General features: G+C 45.4%; 1 protein-coding gene across 2 annotated transcripts in view; it reads right to left on the reverse strand.

Annotated features, from left to right (window-relative positions):
* The window catches only part of UBE2H (ubiquitin conjugating enzyme E2 H), a 93,699-nt gene that overhangs the window by 17,917 nt on the left and 55,539 nt on the right, over positions 1-20,243 (reverse strand). The window contains exons 2-5 of one of the 2 annotated variants that reach the window (XM_075558658.1): positions 19,856-19,932; positions 19,030-19,104; positions 1,588-1,627; positions 484-536 (exon numbers count right to left, since the gene is read on the reverse strand). In XM_075558658.1, coding sequence (XP_075414773.1) covers positions 484-536; positions 1,588-1,627; positions 19,030-19,104; positions 19,856-19,932 — 245 coding nt within the window. The remainder of the gene's footprint in view (positions 1-483; positions 537-1,587; positions 1,628-19,029; positions 19,105-19,855; positions 19,933-20,243) is intronic. The other variant, XM_075558659.1, reaches the window with a different exon arrangement.

Below are 20,243 nucleotides of genomic sequence, written 5' to 3' on the forward strand. Positions count from 1 at the left end.
ACAGGGTCAGTCCTGCCCTGTCCTACAGGGTCACTATGAGCCCGCAGTGAGTTTGGGTTGAGTTTGGCTGCTTCATGAGGAAGCTCTGGCCTTTAAACAGATGTTTTCCCCAGGCTTCTGAGTACATTCATCTCATTTCAGAGGGCCAATCTTAAGCGGTTTCCAAAACCAAGAGCTATTCCATATAGATAATGTGGTACAATGTGCTGCTGAACATGCACATATATGAAATGTTTGCAGAGAGGCTTGTGTGTGCGCACATAAGTAGTGTCATTGTACCTTGAAGCTCAGAATCTCACAAAATGATTTTGAACTTGCACTGTTAAGCTGCTGCTTGTACTAAGAGACCAAGCGTTCTCATTCACACCCTCAAAAGTCCCTTCCCACTCCCCACCGTGCAGTCTGACACCGAGAAGCAAGAGCCCAGCGACAACTCTTTCAGTGTCTCAGAATCCCCCAGAAATAGACCATGGCCAAACTCACCATAGAGAGCTGTCCAAGTTTGATTAATTACATCTAGACACACAGTTCCTGACCTGAAACAGATGGAGAGAATGGCATTAAAAAAAAAAAGAAAGATGGTTACATGTAACTGGCAACTAATTTTACTAATCAATTACTATTAAATCATATTTCTAATTGAGTGAAGAAAAGAGTTCCAATTGGGGGACAACATGAGGAGGAAGATGATATTTACAACATCTCAAGTGTCTTCTTACAGAAAAAAAGGGTGGGGTGGAAACAGTAACTCTACAAATAGAGAAGCCAGAAACCCCCCTAAGCAGGGGGATCAAGAGAGTCAAGCAACGGTAGTGGCAAGCACCATCTCACTGCCAGGGTTTCCTGGCCCTGAATCTAATCACAGGAGACACCCACCACGCCCACAAGGAGGGGGCAGCCTATAAAAGAACTGTCTCTGCGTCCAGGGAAACATCAATTTCATAAAGCACCATTACATGCAATACGCAATTCTGGGCTGGGCAGTATATTAAAAGGGGGAAAATGCTACCATGCTCTAATATTAAATTATACTGCTCCAACATTACATTCTCGAATGTGACAAATGCACTGTGACTATATAAGGGAACAATCTCAATGTTAGGAAATGGCCATTACAGTGTGAGAGGGCAACTGGACATGATGGATGTCTACAAGCTACTCACACAGGACTCAGAATACCTTGTGTGTGTGTAGTACGCACATGCATGTGTATTTAGCCTTAGAATATGGTTAAAAGTCCAAATGAAACAGAAGTAAAATTGGATGTGCTATCGTCACATTTTTAAACACTAAAGACGACGATTGGATTCAGAATGACGGCGGCAGTCCTTCATGTCTGCCGTACTCTGGGGAGCTGAGAAACAAGGGCACAGACTGCGGGGCTCCGAGTGCTTGTGCAGCGGAGGGCAACCTCAGTAGCAGCGAGTCTGGACTGACTCGTGGAGAGCCTGTGAGTGACTAGAGTCACTCTCTGAAATGTCTTTTACTCCTCAAAGAAACCCAAAAAGGTTTAAAAAAAAAAAGATTTGGTTTTCCTAACACAGAGCCGTTGCTGCTAAGATGCAAACATTTTAAACAGTTACTTACGCTTCATCAATGTTGGGATGGAAAATTTTATTCATGAATCCTGTAAAAAGAGATGTTCATTAGCAGCAAAAAGTAGCCAGAGAACAATGGCAGTTCAGCTCCAACATGTAATTTCAGCATTGCACAAAGGTGACCGACCACACCCACATACTGACCATCCCCCTCCCCACTCCCAGCCAAATCTTTGGATATAGGTGAGCTTACATTCTCCTGACAGCTCCAGGCATTCTAGAAATCAAAGGAGCAAACTTTAGGAGCAGTTAAGCTTCCTCTGCGAAATAGCAACAGAACAAGTTGTCTGCTTCTGAGCTACAAATGTTCCTGGAAGAGAGACTTCATAGTACGACGGACTTAGAAGTGGCACCGTGGTAAAACTCAAGGACCCTCGCTCTGACTCCACCTCCCCAGCTTCACTGTCCAGTCTCCCGAGTGGGCGTTCGGCACGAGAATTTCTCCCCCTTCTGAGGCGGTTACTGGTGTCATGCCGACACACGTCGTGTGGGACGTGGATGGAGAAACTATGGAAACCCTAAAAGACTACCTCTTCCAAACCACAAAGGATTTCATAAGAACAGTGACCAGAATAGTTGACTCTGGTCTCCTCATTCCAAGAAAGCTACTTTTGACTAAAATTGCACCAAGAAATGAATCAAAAAATAACCTAAAATTAAAAAAAATTTTGTCCAAGGTCTTTTTCTTTAATGCATTCCTAGAAAAGCAAGGGTCAACACATACACACACTGGTGCTCACATTCCAAGAAGCGACTCTTCTCTAGCTTACGATCTACAGTTTAGTCAGTCTATAAGTAAACCAGTGATACTCTAAAGCAGATTCCCAGTCACAGCTGCCCCTGCCACATCTGTCACCCCATCTCCCTTTGAGATTTCCTTAGTCTGTGTCCTAGATAACCTGATCATCGCCATCACTACATCCCAACTCTGCCACATCCGGCTCCTTCCTGTCCCTCAGCATCAGTTCTCTGTCACTGACTGGAAAGCTTCTCGGGTCACCCCCACACTGTGCCTGCCTGCTCGGGGTACAAAAATCACATAAGGGGCTCTGCAGCTCTGCAGGAGGACAAGAGACACGAAGGGATAAGGAGCCCAGATGGTTGGTGTAACTGGCAGGGGAACTCAAGCATGGGGAGTAGAGTCGGGGAAGGTACAGAGGACGTGGCTCTGGAGGAGGGTTCTCCAGGATGAGTTGGGACAGAGGGGACTCCCCAAAAGCGAAGAAACGCCCCTCAATTAGAAAATGGGCAAAAGAATATAGAAACCCAAGTACATTCCACTCTACCTCTGCTCCAGACCAGCACTGATCCTGTCTAATTCTTGCTCTTCAATCTGTTTTTAAATAGCTTCATGCTCTGTCCACTACCATCAAGAAGATCCATGTAATGTTGAGGTTACTCTGCTGCTGAGACGCCCTTTGAACTATTATTATTTCTTATTAATTTTTCATTAAGAAAACTAAAGACGGTCAAAGTCTAGAATCCAGAGGTTTGCTGTGAAAGAGCAGTGGAAACTGAGCCAGTGGACATGTTCTGTCTTAATGTTAAGAGAAAAGGCCCGATAAAAAGTTCCCCATGGCTCCAGAAAAACAAGTGAGTCCCCATGGAGACCCATGAAGATGTCCGTTCATTGAACAGCCCAAATAGATAGGCTGGGGGGAGTCCATGTATTGGCAGTCCTATCTAGCCAAAGGAAACAAACTAGATCAATATGTTATGAACTTGATGCTATAAGAAAATGTTATAGAAGGAGGTTTACAGCACAATGCCATTTAGACAGAGTAAAAACAAAGTGATACTATGTATTCTCTGTGATAATAGGTAGAGAACACTCCCTGGACCAAGATATTCCACACCTATTTTAGAGAGGGTGCAAGGCCAAGATCAGGGGGAGAACAGGACTGGGGTCAGAGGGAAAGATGGCTTTTAAACATGAGCTCAAAAAAACTAACTGCCACCGAGTCAGTTCTGACTCGTGGGGACCCAAAAGGACTGAGCAGAACTGGGTTTCTGAGACTGGAGGTCTTTCCGGGAGTAGAAAGCCTCATCTTTCTTCCATGGAGGGGCCAGCTGGAGGTTTCGGACTGCCGGCCTTGTGGTTAACTATGCCACCAGGGCACCTTTCCAACACAACAGCGCTTTTGAAAAAGAGGCAGCGTGCTCATATACTTTGCTTGTTGTTTTTTACACCCATGTAAAGCAAGATGCTAAAAGCAAACACTCACAAATGGCATTCATTAGTGCTTGATTCCCCAGTGGGAGTACTTCCTGCTCACCCGTTGGCAATCAAGTGCACCCCAAACTCCTGCCTACCACCGAACGTGGGGTCCCAGCCAGAAAAAAGGGTAAGAAAGACACAAATACGTGTCACCTGCTCTTAGTTCTGGGAAAATTCCCCCCTTGCTTTCATCTCTACTCTTCCGGCCTTTCAAAGTTACTACCATGTACAGCTGGAGTCGGGGACATTAAAACTTAGAATTAGAAACTTATTAACAGTATCAACTATTAAAGAGTCTGCCCAATTGTACATATGTGAATTCAGAATCTTTTAAAGGGGAATAGTCCCCAAATCAGTGTTTTATCTGAGCTCTCTTATCGTGAATACTCTTAATCATATAAATTCCTAAGGAAAACGCCTGGTCCTGAAGCTCAGAGAGAATAAACATGCCACAGTATCACAAGGGCCAGGAAACTTTCCCACAGTACAAAACTCAGCAGTTTTATTTGAGGGGCGGCTCTGTTTGTGAGAAGTACATTGCTTGAAGCTACAATTAGAATGTAAACTTGGTTGCTGCTGCCCAGAGGCCAGCCCTGCTAGGCCCTTCACACTAATGCCCAGTGAGCACCATCTCTGGCAGAGAATTCCAAGTGACTTTAGGACACACAGGCCTGGCAGGGGGGCAAAAAGTGCAGTGCAGATGAGGAACAGGGAAGAATGGGCGAGAGTCACCATGTTTAACGGGGTGACCAGGATGGCTCCAAGGAGAAGCTGATGTCAAACTGGAAGGGTGAGCCACGCACCGGGCCCCTGATGTGACCGCAGAGCAGCTACGAGCCAGGTCAGCCCACTGACTCTGGGCAGTCCACTTCCTACTGGCCCTTTAACGGCATGTCCATTTGCTCTCTCAACACATTCTTTCTTCCAACCACCCTCTCCTGGCTGCACCGGTAGCCTGGGTAAACAGTTCAACAGGCTTCGTGCCTTTTCTTGCCCTAACTTACTCGCTCCTTGCCGTCTAGCCTATTCCGGCTGAGAGAGACCCGACAGGCAGAGTAGAGCTGCTCTCTAGGGCTTCTGAGAATGCAAATCTTTACAGGAGCACACAGCCTCATCCTTCTCCCTAACTCACTGAACAGGGTCACTCGCAGTGGCCCTGCAGGACGGGAATAATGTTCCTGGGAGTTTCTGCGGCTGTCATTCTGTACAGTAAAAAGCCCCTTCTCCCACTATATTGCCAGGGCTCCTTTCTTGTCCTAAAGGCAGGCTAAAAAAAAACCCACCTATGGGCCAGTTCTGATTGACCTACAAGTTCGACTTAAAAACACACTTGGGAACAATCTTGCTCGTAGCTCAGGGATTGCCAGACCTCCAAAGTAGGCAGAAACCAAGTAGCAACCTTGTCTTTGAAGAACAGGTGCTGTCAAACTAATTTCAACAAAATGAAGCAAAAAAAAAAAAAATCTTTCAGTTAGTTTTAGAGCATGTTTAACAAAGTATCCAAAGTACACAAATGGAAAGAGGCCTGCGCGATCTCCTCCACTTGTACTCTTGGAGGAGTGGTGGCCAGCACTTCTGGTGAAGCCATTCACATTCTGGATGGCGATGGTCACGGAGCAGCTTCTGGCCAAGGGGCCAGGCCAGGAAGCCGGAGCAGGGCCGTTCTCAGGACCAAGCCTGTTTTCCCTGGCACGCTCTCTTTCCTTTTGGCAGTGCTACTGGCACCACACTGAGGAATACGTCTGCAACCAGAGAACTTTCCCAACGCTTGTTTCCACTCAGCCAGGAGCTATTTTGAAGGTAGTTTGAAAAGAATGTACTTTGAAAACAGCTTTTCTGGAAACACGGCAAGGTGGGGGGAGCAGGCAATTTTTAATCCCATCAATTCAGGATTTTGCTCACTACCAGCAGTTTCTAATGTATTTCAGGGACCTGTCAGGATAAATTCAGGGTTTCTTTGTTTAATCTTTTGAACACGGGTCTAGCACGTGGGGAACAAGCAGATGGGTGGCAGGAACAAATGCCTGGTTGAAAGTCCTCTGTCCTGCGTCTTTTTGGTAGTGACTTATCACTCTGGAGGGATCCACGTCATGCCTTGCTGACACAAAATCACATCTCGACTGAAAGCACAGGTGAGTGAAATGGAAGCATGTGCCATGCTGTGGCTGTTCCGCCCAATGCTCAACACATGCCTTGACTCATAGGTGAGTGGGCAGAGAGTGTAAGAAGCAGTGTTATGCTGAGTCATGCTGATCATGGGTTTTTATATCAGCCTGCTCTTGTGTCCAGTCCCAAGAAGGGATTTGTACAATGGTTTACACACTTGTGAGTGACTGCTGATATTGGGGTCACATGAATATAAAGAAGCAAAAATGCATAATATTTTCCATCTTTGTTTTCTTCCCTGTGGTATATTAATGAGCAAAAGCTGTGAGGTACATAAACTGTGGGCCAATCATCTACCCAGAAATCTCACCCCAGAATAATCTCAAAGAAAGGACGGATGAGACGAGTAACTCAGGTTAAATCTACCCTATGGTAAACAGACGAATAGCCAAAGCCATCCTGGGGAGTGAGTGGATGTCCTGGGAGGGAGTGGATGTCCTGGGGAGGGAGTGGATGTCCTGGGGAGGGAGTGGATGTCCTGGGGAGGGAGTGGATGTCCTGGGGAGGGAGTGGATGTCCTGGGGAGGGAGTGAGTGGATTGGGACTGCAGTTGGGTAAGGCACCCATGGCTGATGCGATTATGAGTCTATGAATTCTTGAGAGGGACAAAAACAAAGGTAGGAGGGATGCTTTAAGTTCCTGATAGCCCATCTTCAGGACAAGTGCTCACATAAAGGGAATTCTTCAGAATCACACAGATCTTTGTTTTTGAAAGTAGGCTTTATGGTTCAAAGATATTAAAGATAACCTCTTTTTCCCTTGCAGTACTTCAGACCATGCATTTCTTAAGAGCAGGGGTCTTAGGAGGTGACCCGATTGGGAAGGTGCCTCAAGCTTGCCACCATTCCCCGGCAGCAGGAGGTGACCAGAGTTGGGTGGGTACCCCTGAAAAAAAGGATGAGGATCCTGCCAACTTCATCAACCACCATTGAGCGGCCAGCCTTGTGCCTTAGTGCACAATCCAACCAATTTCGTCTTGCCTCAGCCAGTCAGGCCCAGGCCGTGGAAGTCTCTTCAGAGAGCTGAGCTTTTCCTTCTCAGGAATGCTGGGCCAGGGCCCATCTCCTCTTGGGTGGGGAACCAACCAGGAAGGAGCTCACTGTCAATAGCCAGTGTCATGGAGCTTCTGAACTGATCCCGTGTTTGCCGAGCAGAGCTAGACTCAACAAGGAGTCCGTTCTTCTGCTGCTTCCTCTCTGATAATATGGAGGCAGAGGAAGGGGCTGGGTGTTGATGGGATTAAGTATCAAAAGATCCAAAACAAACAACTGTATCAATGTGAATGGGGGGTTGGAGTGGAGATTCAAAGCCCATCTGTAGACAATTGGACATCTCCCAACAGACGGGTTACAAGGAAGGGATGATTCAACCAGGGTGCAGCATAGCACCGATGAAACACCCATCATTCCTCTAGTTCCTGAATGCGTCCCCAACCCACCCACCAACCCCCTACCATGACGCAGTTCTACTTTAAAAATCCAGCTAGACTGGAGTACACACACACACAGAATTCGGGACAGATAAAACCCTCAGCAAGAGTAGTGGGAGTAGCAATATCATGAGGGTAGAGGGATGGTGGGGGGCTGGGAATGACAGAAATGTGGGGGAAGGGAGACAACAGAATGTAAGACACAAAATAACAATAATATATAATTGATGAAAGATTCACTAGGGTGGAGGAGGGAGGGGAAAAAAGAGGACCTGATACCAAGGACTCAAGTAGAAAGAAAATATTTTGGAAATGTTGATGGTAACATATATACAAGCGTGCTTAATACAAATGAATGATGGATTGTTGTAAGATTTGTTAAGAGCCCCTTTATCCCAATAAAATGATTTTTAAAAAGCAAAGTTAATTTATAACTAAGAAAAGGTCATGATGGGTCATCCTGCAATAGCCTAACCCTTCTACTCACCTGGTGTGTCACCAGGACCCTGTGGCCTTAACCCTATTCTTTGTTTTTTGTTCTTTTTAAGTATGGGGAGGAATGTAGCGCCTCTGTCTCCATAATCTATCTTCTCTGGCTCCTGGTCACTCATGCAACCCATGAATCAGCCAATGCCTCTTTTCATGGTCAGAGTAGAGAAGAACACAACAGATCACGGAGGGAAGGTCCCATTTGACTGAAAACACCAGAGCCAAGGTCAGGCCTCAAGAACTCTTACTAAACAAAGCAGGGGCTAAAAAGAACAGGTTCCAGGCAAGCCAACTTAGTTACTGAGAGGCTCGGCCTTTCCGTGTCCCTGTTGATAGTCATGTTAATCCTGGGAATCCGCACAACATAGGATTGCCAAAGAGTTAATACAAATGCAGATAGTGTCAGCATTAGCTTAATTTCACCTCAACAACGAAAACAGTTGCCCTACACAGCCAATTAATTCTCTCCATCTCTTTGGAATGATCCAGAGCACCAAAGCAAAGTGCAGTTATGAGATCCTTTGTTATGAGGTTCGTTTCCTCGAACCCTGCCACACCAGAAAAACAGCTGCTCCAGTGTTGATGATGAAAAACGACGGCGGTGACTGCATTTGGAGAGCGAAGGCAAACACTAGACCAGCAGCCATGGGCACACCCTCCCATTGGTGCACAGCGGGCCCTGGCTCAGCCCCATCTTTAAGAGGAGGGGGAGCAGGGCCCACGGCGTCCCCAGCGTTCCTTCTAGTAATGTGGCTTTCACCAAATGAGCAAACCTGAAAGTGTGTGAGCAAGTTCTTCAAAGGGAACAAAGACATTACTCTTTCTTGTTTTTCAAACAACTTCAGTTTACTGGAGGTAGGTTGTGGGGAATTCATGTTTTCATTGTGATACCAAATCCTAAAGGGGAAGAAAAGGATTTAATGCCAAAAACATGTCAGAATTAATAAGCGGCCCAAAAGCTCAAGGTCACCCACCATAGTTAAAGGTAGGAACAAACTGAAACAGTAAGGAGGAATTTTCATGTAGCAACTAGAAACGCGATATAAATACTGAGCTGCCAAAGGCAAAATTGAAACTGGCATAAATCAGATTCAAGGAGGAAACAGCTAAAGCTGGTAGAAGCGGACGCAAGCAAAGGCAGGACTGTCCTGGGAAGTGGCCTGGGAATACTACAGACAGCTAACAAAAGGTTTTGCTACTAGTAGGACCAATGTGACCCCAGACTAGTGGCTTCTCTCACAGGATTTAGGGTCCTGGTCTCTAGGCGCTCTCTTCCCCATCGGTTCTGTGAAATTGTCCTCACACCTTCTCCCCTGGTTCCACTCCACTCCATTCTCCCCAGGTCAGCACTAGAAACAACTTTACCTCCAAAAGCCCCACTTGCCAAAGAGCACCTGGCCCCATGAATAATTCTCTCCGGCAAGTTCTACTGCCATGTAAGCCTCATCATCAATAGCAGTAGCATCAATGTCTGGCCATCCCAGGCAAATTCCTTCCTTCTACGATGGCTGCTCACCAAGCGCACACGCTGGCAGGACCTGCTTGTTCACATCCTCTACCCTTGGGACTGGAGGGTCCTAAGGAGGCATTTATCTCTTCGTTCATTCTACATTCACTGCATGTCTTATGAAACTGGTCGTTTTGAATATTGAGGACATGGGGGAATTCGGCCAGGGGCTATTAGCAAACAGAGCTGGGACTACCTTCATGGAGCTTACTTCCACTGGGCTGGCAAGTCAGAGGGCCTTAGGTAAAGGACCACAGACCAAAGTGTTGGAGGTGTGGCTCACCACGTCTTGCCTTCGACCAGCGTGCAGAGGCCACGAGCCTGCTTCCTGCGACCATTTCTACAAATCTCTCCAGCAGCCACCCTTCATTCTCCTGCGTTTGCCTCCACGGCTGGCTCAGCTGGTTGTGCTCTCGGTTCCAGCACTGGGCCTCCACCTTCCTCAGAGGCTGTGCTCCCTCCGTCACGCTCCTTACCTGCAGGCTCACCAGCTGTCCCTCCCTCTTCCCTAGACCACTCCCTGCCATGAGCTACAAACCAGCTTTAGAACCTCCTAACGCTAGCTTCCTTTGGGTGCTACTCCCATGGGTAGTTTCCCTCAAGAGGGGCAGGGAAAAGCCGTGGACAGTGGCTTACCTCAAGCTTGGCACCCTGATCAACCAACAACAACGTAGAACCTGTTCTCCTGTCTCTCCCTGTCCCCCCACAGTAGTGTCCGTTAAGAGAAGTAAGACTCCCAGGCTAGAAACCTTTCAATTATTTGTGTCAACTAGATTTGCAATAAAAGCAAATCCTTCAAACTGGTCAATGAAATCCTCCATGACCTGGGGAGGTGGCCACCACTCAGATACGCCCACTGCTCATACCTCACTGACAGTCAGCTGCCTGGTTGATTCTCCCCTTTGAGAGGTGGCCTTCCTTTCTGCCTGCGGCCTATGTGGCCACTGCTCCCTGGAACCCCTTCCCTTGATGCTAGGGGATCTGGGCTGGCTGCTGCTCATGGTTAGTGCCCACTGGCTAACTGTCGGCTGCTGTCACTTTTTCCAAAGAAGCCCTTCCCTGAAGGTCTAAAGTAGCAATTCTGTCAATTCTAGCATATCAGTCCCTGCAGACAGCTATACAACATGAAAAACCCTGCTGTATCTTCTCCCCATGAAGATGTGCGTGCTAGGGGACCCGTTGCTCCCTTCTGGATCCCTAGCAAGTAGAATCATGCATGCCACACAACAGGTGGCCCACACATCTGTGTTAGAAGAAAAGACAAAGGATGTAGCCACCGTGTGAGAGGCTGGCAGAATTTTTGAAAAATTGATTCAGAAAAGGTTCAGATCACCAGTGAAATCAAAGCTGCAAGCGATGGCTTACACATACAAAGAAAAAAAACCCAAAACAAAACCCTTTCTTTCTGGAATACAAGACATAGATCATTACACATTAGCCATTACATAACTATCTGAGACAGAAACTAAACTCAAACTCAAGGTCTCTTCCCTAGGCCCCCCCCCCCCATAATTACGAGGTCTACTATTTATTTATCAGGGAAGTAATAGGTTATAATGAATGGGCGCACTACCTTCAAAGTGAAAGGAACCAAAAGCTACCACCCTTCAACCATGACAGCTTCTCAGGCAGGCCTGTGCTGTCAGTTACACCCAGGTGACCACAACAGACCTTGGCTTCCTCGAAGAGCCCAGTCCAGAAAGGGGACTCTAAAGAGTTTGTACAACCATTACTTTTCTTTCAATTTTCATTTGCTGGACAAACCTTCGCAGCCCCCTTGTGGAGGCGTCCAAGTAGGCTTTTGTTGTGTAACTAATCCAAAACCTTTCCTGAATGACAAGCCTCCTGGCTCACCTCTAGTTTAAGTTTCTGAGACAAGCTCCTGAGTCAGCAGTTGAAGAGCATTTCCTCTAGGAAAGCAGCAAATGGTTAAGTATTCTAAAGCTCCATAGTTTGGTCAGAACAAAATACTACTCAGGAGTGATAGAAAGTAATTTCTAGCCACAATGGAATAAAAAATGCATACTGCTGAGCCTGCTGTTCTCACAAGTAAAGCATGGAGCAATGCCATTTAAATCACTCCCATGACATATGTATTTACCCCACACTGATTATCAGAGTTCCTTCACTTTGAGATCCTACTAGAGATTTAGAGAGGGCTGACAGATGAGCTAGTTTCCTGTGGATCAGAATAAACTGTAGTCAACCTATTTAAGTGAATCTGACCCAATTTTAAAGGCTATTGGTACAGCTCAATATAATGCTTCAGTTATCACGCGTGAGATTCTGTCTGCTTCCGCAAATCGGTTTGCTAGCGCTCACTGCATGCTACTGGCACAGTCTTCCGCAGAATTGAGCTTTGTTGTTTGCTTTCCTGGTCATTCTATCAGCATCCAGTAAATCAAGTTCCCTTAGCATCTTGTTTGCAACCAGACATTGTGTATACAGTTGGAGCCTAGTAGAGGACCCTCCTGGTTCACTGATGGTGGGTGGTGGTGGTGTGTGTACGCACACCAGGAGTACAGAAAGCCCACTCCACGTATGGACAAGTGGCCTTTCAAACGTCAGCTTCTAGACATATTAGCTGGACATTGTAACAGTGTTTTCTATAACTCATTTCCCAGGGTTACAAATGAGATCAGTTCTGAGTGTGGCATCAAGTCGCATTTGTAGGTCAGTTGGATGAGGTACATATGGTTCTTATTTAGCCGACTTTGGGGTTTGGATTTAACACAGTAAGGGATTCCTGGTGGCGCTGTGGTTTAGTGTTGGGCTGCTCACCATACAGCTGGTGGTTCAAACCCACCAGCTGCTCCGAAGGAGAGAGATAAGGCTTCCTGTTCTTTTAGAGGTTTTCAGTCTGTAAACCCTACAGAGCAATTCTACTCTGCCCCACAGGCTCACTGGGAGTCAAGACTGACTCCATGGCAGTGGACTTAGTGCCTCTGTGCTTTCAAGGCTGCAAGTGCATCAAAGCAAGATGACTGTGATAAAGAACTTGTTGAGGGTAGAGGATGATGCAACCGGTTCAAAGAGAGGGCAAACTCTCACAACACTAAGTGGCACGGAAACAAACATTAAACAAAGTACGTACAAGTTGGTCCACAGACATTCATAACCCGGGGGTTAGAGTCGTGCACACAATTTGCCATGGTCCAGCTGAATCCAGGCCCGGGGTTAATCAGGAACGCACCACAGAGAAGACAAATGTACAGAAGAGTGCAGGCAAGTTGTATGTAGTCAGGCTTTTGTGACCTGGGAGCTGCCTGCATCTTGAACACTAGTTTGAAGTAAGATAGGTACGACTGGAGGGAGACTGCTGTACATCTACGCAAGATCCTCATGCTGCAAGTCCTGGGGATCATGGTTTATGTCTTGGTTTTCCTTGTTTAAGTTGGTCGAGTGTATTACAACAAGATGTGAACAGCCCCCTTTCTTTTCTTATGAAGAGACAAATGGAGTAAAATGGAGAGAGAAGGAAAGATGGAGTCTTACAGCAAACGGAAGTGGGTGAGAACTGCCCCAGAGAAGGACCGTTAGAGATGGCAGAAGACAAGGAGTGCTGACGGACATGGTGTCATGTGGGATCCGGTAAGGACTATAGTTCGTCAACATGCTGGACACAATTCAGGTCAGTGAACGGCACACTTGAGGGGTGTCAGAATGTCAGCTGTTTTGTTACGTGTGTATTTAGCATAATTAACAGTTGGGGGATAAAGCTTTAATAGCAGTTCTACACAAAAGGACAAAGGGAAGAAACTGGTATGTACACCCTCATGCAGGTGCAGACAGACAGACACAGGTACACAACACCCCAAGGGGAAACGAGGCAGGCGGCTGAAGGAACTGTGTCAGCAGGCCCCTACAGAAGGTGGAAACTCTAGGCAAAGATGGCTTGATGCCTTCTAGGGCCCAAGGAGGGGGAGTGTGGACTCAGACCAAAGGTGGCTTTCAAAAGACAAGCATTTGCCAGATCTTTAACAATAACATATTCTTATACTACAGATGGATTTATTCTACAATATTTGGAAGATTTCATAAAAGCATGTTTTAATCCCCATTAACCTAAAACTCACCGCTAACTGTAGTCAGCATTTGGCCTTCCTGCTGAAATGTGTGTGGGAAGAAAACAAGGCCAGGCTACACCAAGGGCTTCAATGTCCGTGAAAAGATAGTGTCACAAGCGTGTAAGCCTACTCAGCCAGCTCTCTGCATCTTCCTATCTATTTTATCAAAGATGGTGCTAAAACACGATGAGTGATTGCAAAACATTTTATCCACTAAAATGTAGTATAATTTAATTATCAACTGGGTCAGCTAGGTTGTTCCCAAGTTTTAAATATGATAAATAACAAATTTAGATATTTTGGCTCCTTAATCTCAGTGCACATCTCTGAACAATTCCTTAGGAAATGTTCAAAGAAAATAAAATCCTTATCAACACATATGGCTAGATTATGGACAGTGCCGTATCTTTGCCAGCCGTGGTTAGCCTACCCATCTGACCCATCACGTGTTGTCTCATTGTCTTAATCTGCACTTCCTGGGGTAGACAGACAATGAAGTCATTTGGTTTCACGTGCTCATGGGGTTTTTAGTCTTTAAGATATTCAATGTTTAACCTATTTCTGTATTGTTCACTTTTTACATGAGATCATTCCTGTCTACTTCACCCACAGTCACTCCTAGGCTGGGGTCCTTGCACAGGGGACAGCTTTCTTTGGCTAAGTTAATCACCCAGTGGGTTCGGGGCAGGAACTAGGTGCCTTGGGAAGTGGCGAACAAGGCCTCAAGCAGTGTCTTCACAGAGGGTTTGGACTACTTCTGCAGTTCTCACGTGTCACTTCAGACCTCGGAAGCCTTGCAAATCTTGTTTTCTCCACATACACAAGTCATTCCTGTAGCGGCCCATTCTCCTCGGAAAGCCAGCCTCTGATGCAGGCGCAACGACTGACTTACACTCCCCTTTCTCTCTTCCAAGGAGCCTTCCTAGCGCCCAGGGGGTACCCGGCCCAGTGGACGGCCCATGTGTCATCAGCCACCTGGAGGGCATTTCATCCCAGCCTAAGGTGACCAGACGCCCCGCTTTTGGCGGGACAATATTTTTTGAAAGTCTCGATTTTTGGAAAGAATGCACAAGCTAGGGAATGGCAGGAGACAGGGGAGGAAATACACATAATACATAACGCCATTCAAACAGCTGCTGATTTGTTGCCCATAGATGTGGAACATATTGTTATTAAAATATATTCCTATTTCTATATAGACACTGCACATTGGAATGCTTAAAATTTTTTGTGAAACTGCGAAAGTTGAATATCAGAACATACTTGGATACAGTAAAACGCGCTGGGGTTAGCTCTTTTGCCAGCGGTCGAAAGAATTTTGAAAATATATGCTCCTTTGAAATCCTACTTTCTATCACAGGATAAATGTCCTTGAATTTTAGAAGAGTTTTTTGAAAAAGAATATTCAAAAATTTGGCTGGACTTTGTACACAATCAAGCAGCTCTTTTTCAAAATGCTATAAAACTTATTGAAGGTGACAAAATTTTGGTAATTTAAGTAGCAAATAAAGTTAATAATTTAAAATTTCAGTGCCAAGAGTAGTTAGAAAATAATTTTCTTCTGTTAACTATCCGTAATAGTATAAGCCAGCTAGAAGATCAAGGTGCAATAAATCGTGCAGATATCATGAATCACGTTAAAAAGTTCTATAGTAACCGCGTAGATTATTTAGAAGAGCGGATGGTACATTACAATGATATTGGACATTTTCACTAGGTTACATTAAAATAAGAACTTAATTGGAATGATGTGCAAAAATCATTTGATCATGTTACTCAAAATTTACCATATAGTAATATTTCCGAAAAAGATCTTTTCAATGAGGTATCATTAATAAAAATATATATTAAAAAGGGAAAGGTTAAATCTTGGGCATCAGCAAAAATCACAATAAAAACAAATGGTTAGAAATATTTCATCATTTTGAAACAAAACATGTTCCATACAATAATGCACTAAATATTGTGGAATATACGCTGTCCTTACCAGGAACTAATGCTGCGACTGAACATGTTTTTTCTACGGAAAATAAAGTGTAGACATCGGAAAAATCACAATTAAGTGTTGAGACTTTGAAGGCCATTTTACATGTGAAATATAGCAACAAATTCTTGTGAAAAATTACACAACCTTTTAAACGACAGCAATCTACTAAAAAAAATTCACTCAAATGAGAAATATGCCAAAGAATAAAAAAGTGTAATTTTTAATGTATTATATTTGTAAATTATACTTATGTTAAAATTTAAAAAAATATTATTACAATACTATTTTTGTGTTCTATAAAAATTTTTGTTGCTCCATATACACCAAATTTTAAATCAAGAACCTCACCCCACCCCAACCCGGTCAATGGCATCCCGCTTTACCAATGTTAACATCTGGTCACCGTATCCCAGCACCTCACCCCAGAGAGGGTTTGTTTTCATGGCCCAGGGGAGCAGGCCAGCCTCTCCTGGCCCTCTCCTATGCCGCAGGGGCTGCAGGGACTCCGGTCACCCCGCAGAGCTGCTAAAGCCCTCGAGGAATGTTTTGACAAAGACATACACGTCTCCTCAGCCTTCAAGTAAACCAGAACTGCAGACTGAGTATGGCTCACTGTGAAGACCTCTCTGGGGAAACCGTGCAACTAGCCTAATGATGCCATGTTTGATGAGAGGTGGTTCTTTTTAAATTTCCTCTGAAAGTTCCCAGGAGCAGGTTACAGGAAAATCACAATCCTTGCACGTTAATCGGCTCCTAAAGCAGACAGCATCTTATATTCCAGGGGTTATTACTCGGCGTTCCCATTCGCTTCACTGCCTAGGCTTAAGCGGACTTTAGCCATTTTCAGAAATTCATGCCTGGCTTGAGAGCATCCAGGTGAGCACTGCCGAGAATGTAAAATCCCAACATGGGGTTTGAAGTGGCTGACACAGGTGGCATTTTATTTGCTGAAGTTCAGAAGCCCCACAAGACGTCACCTTCCTTCTCCTTCCAAAGATTTGTGGGTGCCATTGTACTGCCCAGAAGAGGCTCGCAGCGAGATGCAGCTGTGCCAACTGTTTGGCAGCGCGAAGATGAGTGGGGGGCTGGGAGAGGGAATTGGCATGTGTCAAGTTAAACTAAGAGCTCAGAGCATGGCTCAGGGAGCAAGGCGTGCCTGGCCAGGAACTATAGGGGCAAGATTTTAAAATGGGTAAGTGTGTGTATACCTCATCACCTTCTCCTTATGGATAATTTTACAATGATCTAGACAACGCTAAAAGGAAATGTTGGCCATCCTAAGTAAGCAACTGCATCTCCAAATGTTTGCAACCCAGCCTCAGAGCAATTTCACTGCTAACTACCTGAAAATGAGTCACCCCAAGTCACTGATTAAAACTCTGGGGCAATCTTCCTCCAGAGGAAGCAAGAACAGCATGTACAAGCATTTCAACCAGACCCACTTCCCCATGAGCCTACGATGCACTTGTAGGCACAGCACGTTCTAACACCACCCTGCCAGGCAAAGGAGGAATGACAACGTTAAGATTAGCCTAGTCACTTGTCCTGGCTTCTGTACAGTCACAGGCACACGAGATGTTTGTACTTTGAAAGTTAGGGAGACTATAGAGACAGTTCACAGTCCCCTACGGGTACGGGAGGAAAGGTTGGGGAGAAGTGGAGAACTAACAATGACAAGCACAAGGTTGAAGAAAATGCTCTAAACTGATAGCTGTACAAATTTTCTTGATGTGACTGCACTACTGAATTGTATGATATGTGAATTATATGCCAATAAAGCTGTTGAGCAAAACCCAACAAAACTAAACTGAAAAAAGGAACCCCCAAAATGGGAAAAAAAATTAACTGTATTTCTATAGGTTCACTGTTGGCTTCAACCAGCTAGACTGCTTGCTTTCTTCCTAAGAACCTGGAGCAACAACAGATAGACTGGCATGCCAATTGCTAGTCTCCAAGGAAAGAGGTACTGGGAGACACCTGACTGAACCGATGGTGTTTGTCTGTTCATAAAGGTAGGAGGTATTAAACGGGCTTCAAAAACTGTGTGAAAATATCTTGTTATTTCTCAGTTCCATTTTCCTACAAACCTGTGGAAGCCCCTCAAACAGGAGCACCATAAAGTTAACACCTCCCTTTCCCATCCTAGTTCCCCACCTGACCATCTTCAAACGGGCCCGCCCACCTGAGGACTTCTAGATGCTCTGAAGGATTTTTAAGGCACAAAGTTTGAGTGTGTCCCAAGTGGCTACTGGTGCAGGAGAGGCTGCTACATTTGACTGGGAACTAGGCTGCGGCGGCTCTCCTAACTCTTCTGGGTTATTTAGTGTATATACTCATGAATAAGCCTAGGTTTTCCAGCACATTTTTAATGCCGTTTTTGTGGTAAAATTAGGTGCCTTGGCTGCTATTCGGATTGGCTTATCCTCAAGTATATACAGTACTTTGAAAGAAACATTGGTCACGGTCACAGTCTATTCTGACTCATGGCAGCCCCAATGAGTGCAGAGAAGAACTGCAGGCAGACCTGTCCTGCCAGATACCTCCGGGTGTATTAGGGGCCTGGAGCGTAAGTTGACACCACCTTTGCACATCTCTTTAAAACCCATGTTTCCCTTCTCTGGAGGAGAGCGATGATCTCAGCTCACTGCTATCAAGTTGATTCCAACTCCTAGGAGACCCTATCGGATAGGGTAACGGTGGGTTTCCAAGACTGGGACTCTTTCAGGAAACAGCCTCATCTTTCTCCCATGGGGTGGTTGGTGAGTTTGAACCACTGACCTGTGGCTAACAGTTAAATGCTGACAAATCTGTCACTAGTTCTGAAGACAGACAACAGGATGTTGGTATGTGAGTGAGGCTCAGTCTGGCCTTGATCAGTATGTTCCAATTCTCTTTGCTTGGCCTGACTTAATTGGTTGACATTTTAAGTATCTACAGATTGAAGTGGGTGAAGCTGGCTTTGACGTTAGCTAAACTACCACCATTCTACAGTCACAAAGTATTCCCAGAGTGTCAACCTTCAATCAGACAGCGCTACAGCACCTGTCATGGAAGACCTAAGGTGCCAGTTAAGAGCTTTAAAGTGAGAGACAGTTTAATGCTATCCTCCAATTCAAGACAAAGGAAGATGAAGAAAAGGTACAGCCCTCCCCCCCCACCTCTACCCCCCGAGGTTCCTACTCTACCTTGATTCTGTTTAGAGAACTACAGAGTGGGACAAGGAGAGCAGACAAGGGTCCCCAGTACGCAGAGTTGGAGTGAACATGGCATTGGAACAAAAGTTTTTAAAACAACAGCATGAGAATAGATACTGTGTGGCGTAATTCTGACAAGGTGGCATGGGAAGAAGCGAGGCTGAAGGTATGTTTATCATTCACTGCTAGCAGCCTGAATGGTCAGTGGGTCTTAGAGTTCTTTGCTTTCTACAACCCTGCAGCGGAGAAGAATCTAGACTTATTACAATCCGGTGGGATTTAAGTCAGCGACGAATTAACCAAAGGCTTTATTGCTGGGATTTATTACCACCCGGCCTGTGTAGAGCCGTTTTCTTCTTTCCGTGATTACATACCTATAGACGGGGATTTGAAGGGGTACTTATCAGGAAGATCCACTCTAACTTTCCATACGCCACCTTCATACGGTGCTGAAATAAAAGCAAATATGTGATGCATTAGGGCTGAGTCTTCCAATTAGAAAATAAACCTGAGTACAAGTCAACCCTTAAACATTCATCTTTTCTGATAGCTTTGCAAATGACGTCCCTTCAAGAGCCAGGGACATATGACAACCAGGAAAAAAATATCAAAACCGCGCCCGCCCCCCGTATGCTGCCGCTTTCCCACAGAGACTTGCTGCCCCCCAAGGCCTAACCCAGTTTCACTATAGCTGATCCTGGACATACCTATAGCTCCTTAAATTCAGATTATTTTTCTTTAAAAGAGCCAGAGTTAAGAGTATAAGCAAAGATGCATCTCTTATGCAAATTCACTGGGTTCTTTGTTTTTTCACCAGACTCTTGAACGCACCATTCACAGTTCTGTGACTTGTTAGGCACGGTCACATTCTTTTACTTCCCCTCCTGGCTAACCTCATATCTGCGCGCGCCCCCCCTCAAAAAAACAACTATAATCCCCTCCCCTCCTCTGCCAGGAAAAATAATTCCCAAAATCATTCAAATAAAACCTAGAACTCAGCTTTAATGCTGTCATGTCAGGATAAAAAAGAAAGACATATGAAATGATTATGACTCAAACAAAATGTCCCTCCTGACTCTAAAGTTAGAATCTTTTACTGTACAAAAACTACACATGCCGCCCACTGCCGGTCTGGCCTGTCTGCACTGGTCTCACGGTCTACTAAGGGGCAGAAGATCACAAGTCAGTGCGGGTACTTACTTCCTTGTGGTCCATAAAACTTCACTACAAATTCATTCAGTCCTCCAAGGATGGTGACCTCGTGCTTACTCTCAATGCTAAGGTGGAAGGTTAAGGAAATTACACCAACCATGTGTTCCCAGGAAGTTACGACACTCACGACGTCCGTCCCCTGGTATGTTATTCAAGGCACTACCCAAACTGATAAGAGACCAGCAAAAGACAACATCTGTAAAACAGTGTGGGTGATGTGGAGGCAATGCTGAGGGACATGCTGCGCTGGCAATCAGCTGCTCGAGACCGCTGTACAGTGCTTTCAAAAGCAACGACGCACCAGGGCCACTGGCTCTGCTGGGCAAGGAAGCAGCAACACGGGTGCCTGTGAACGATGGTGGTGGTGAAGACTGCT

This window comes from Tenrec ecaudatus, chromosome 9 (assembly GCF_050624435.1).
Source record: "Tenrec ecaudatus isolate mTenEca1 chromosome 9, mTenEca1.hap1, whole genome shotgun sequence".
Taxonomy (NCBI): Eukaryota; Metazoa; Chordata; class Mammalia; order Afrosoricida; family Tenrecidae; genus Tenrec; species Tenrec ecaudatus.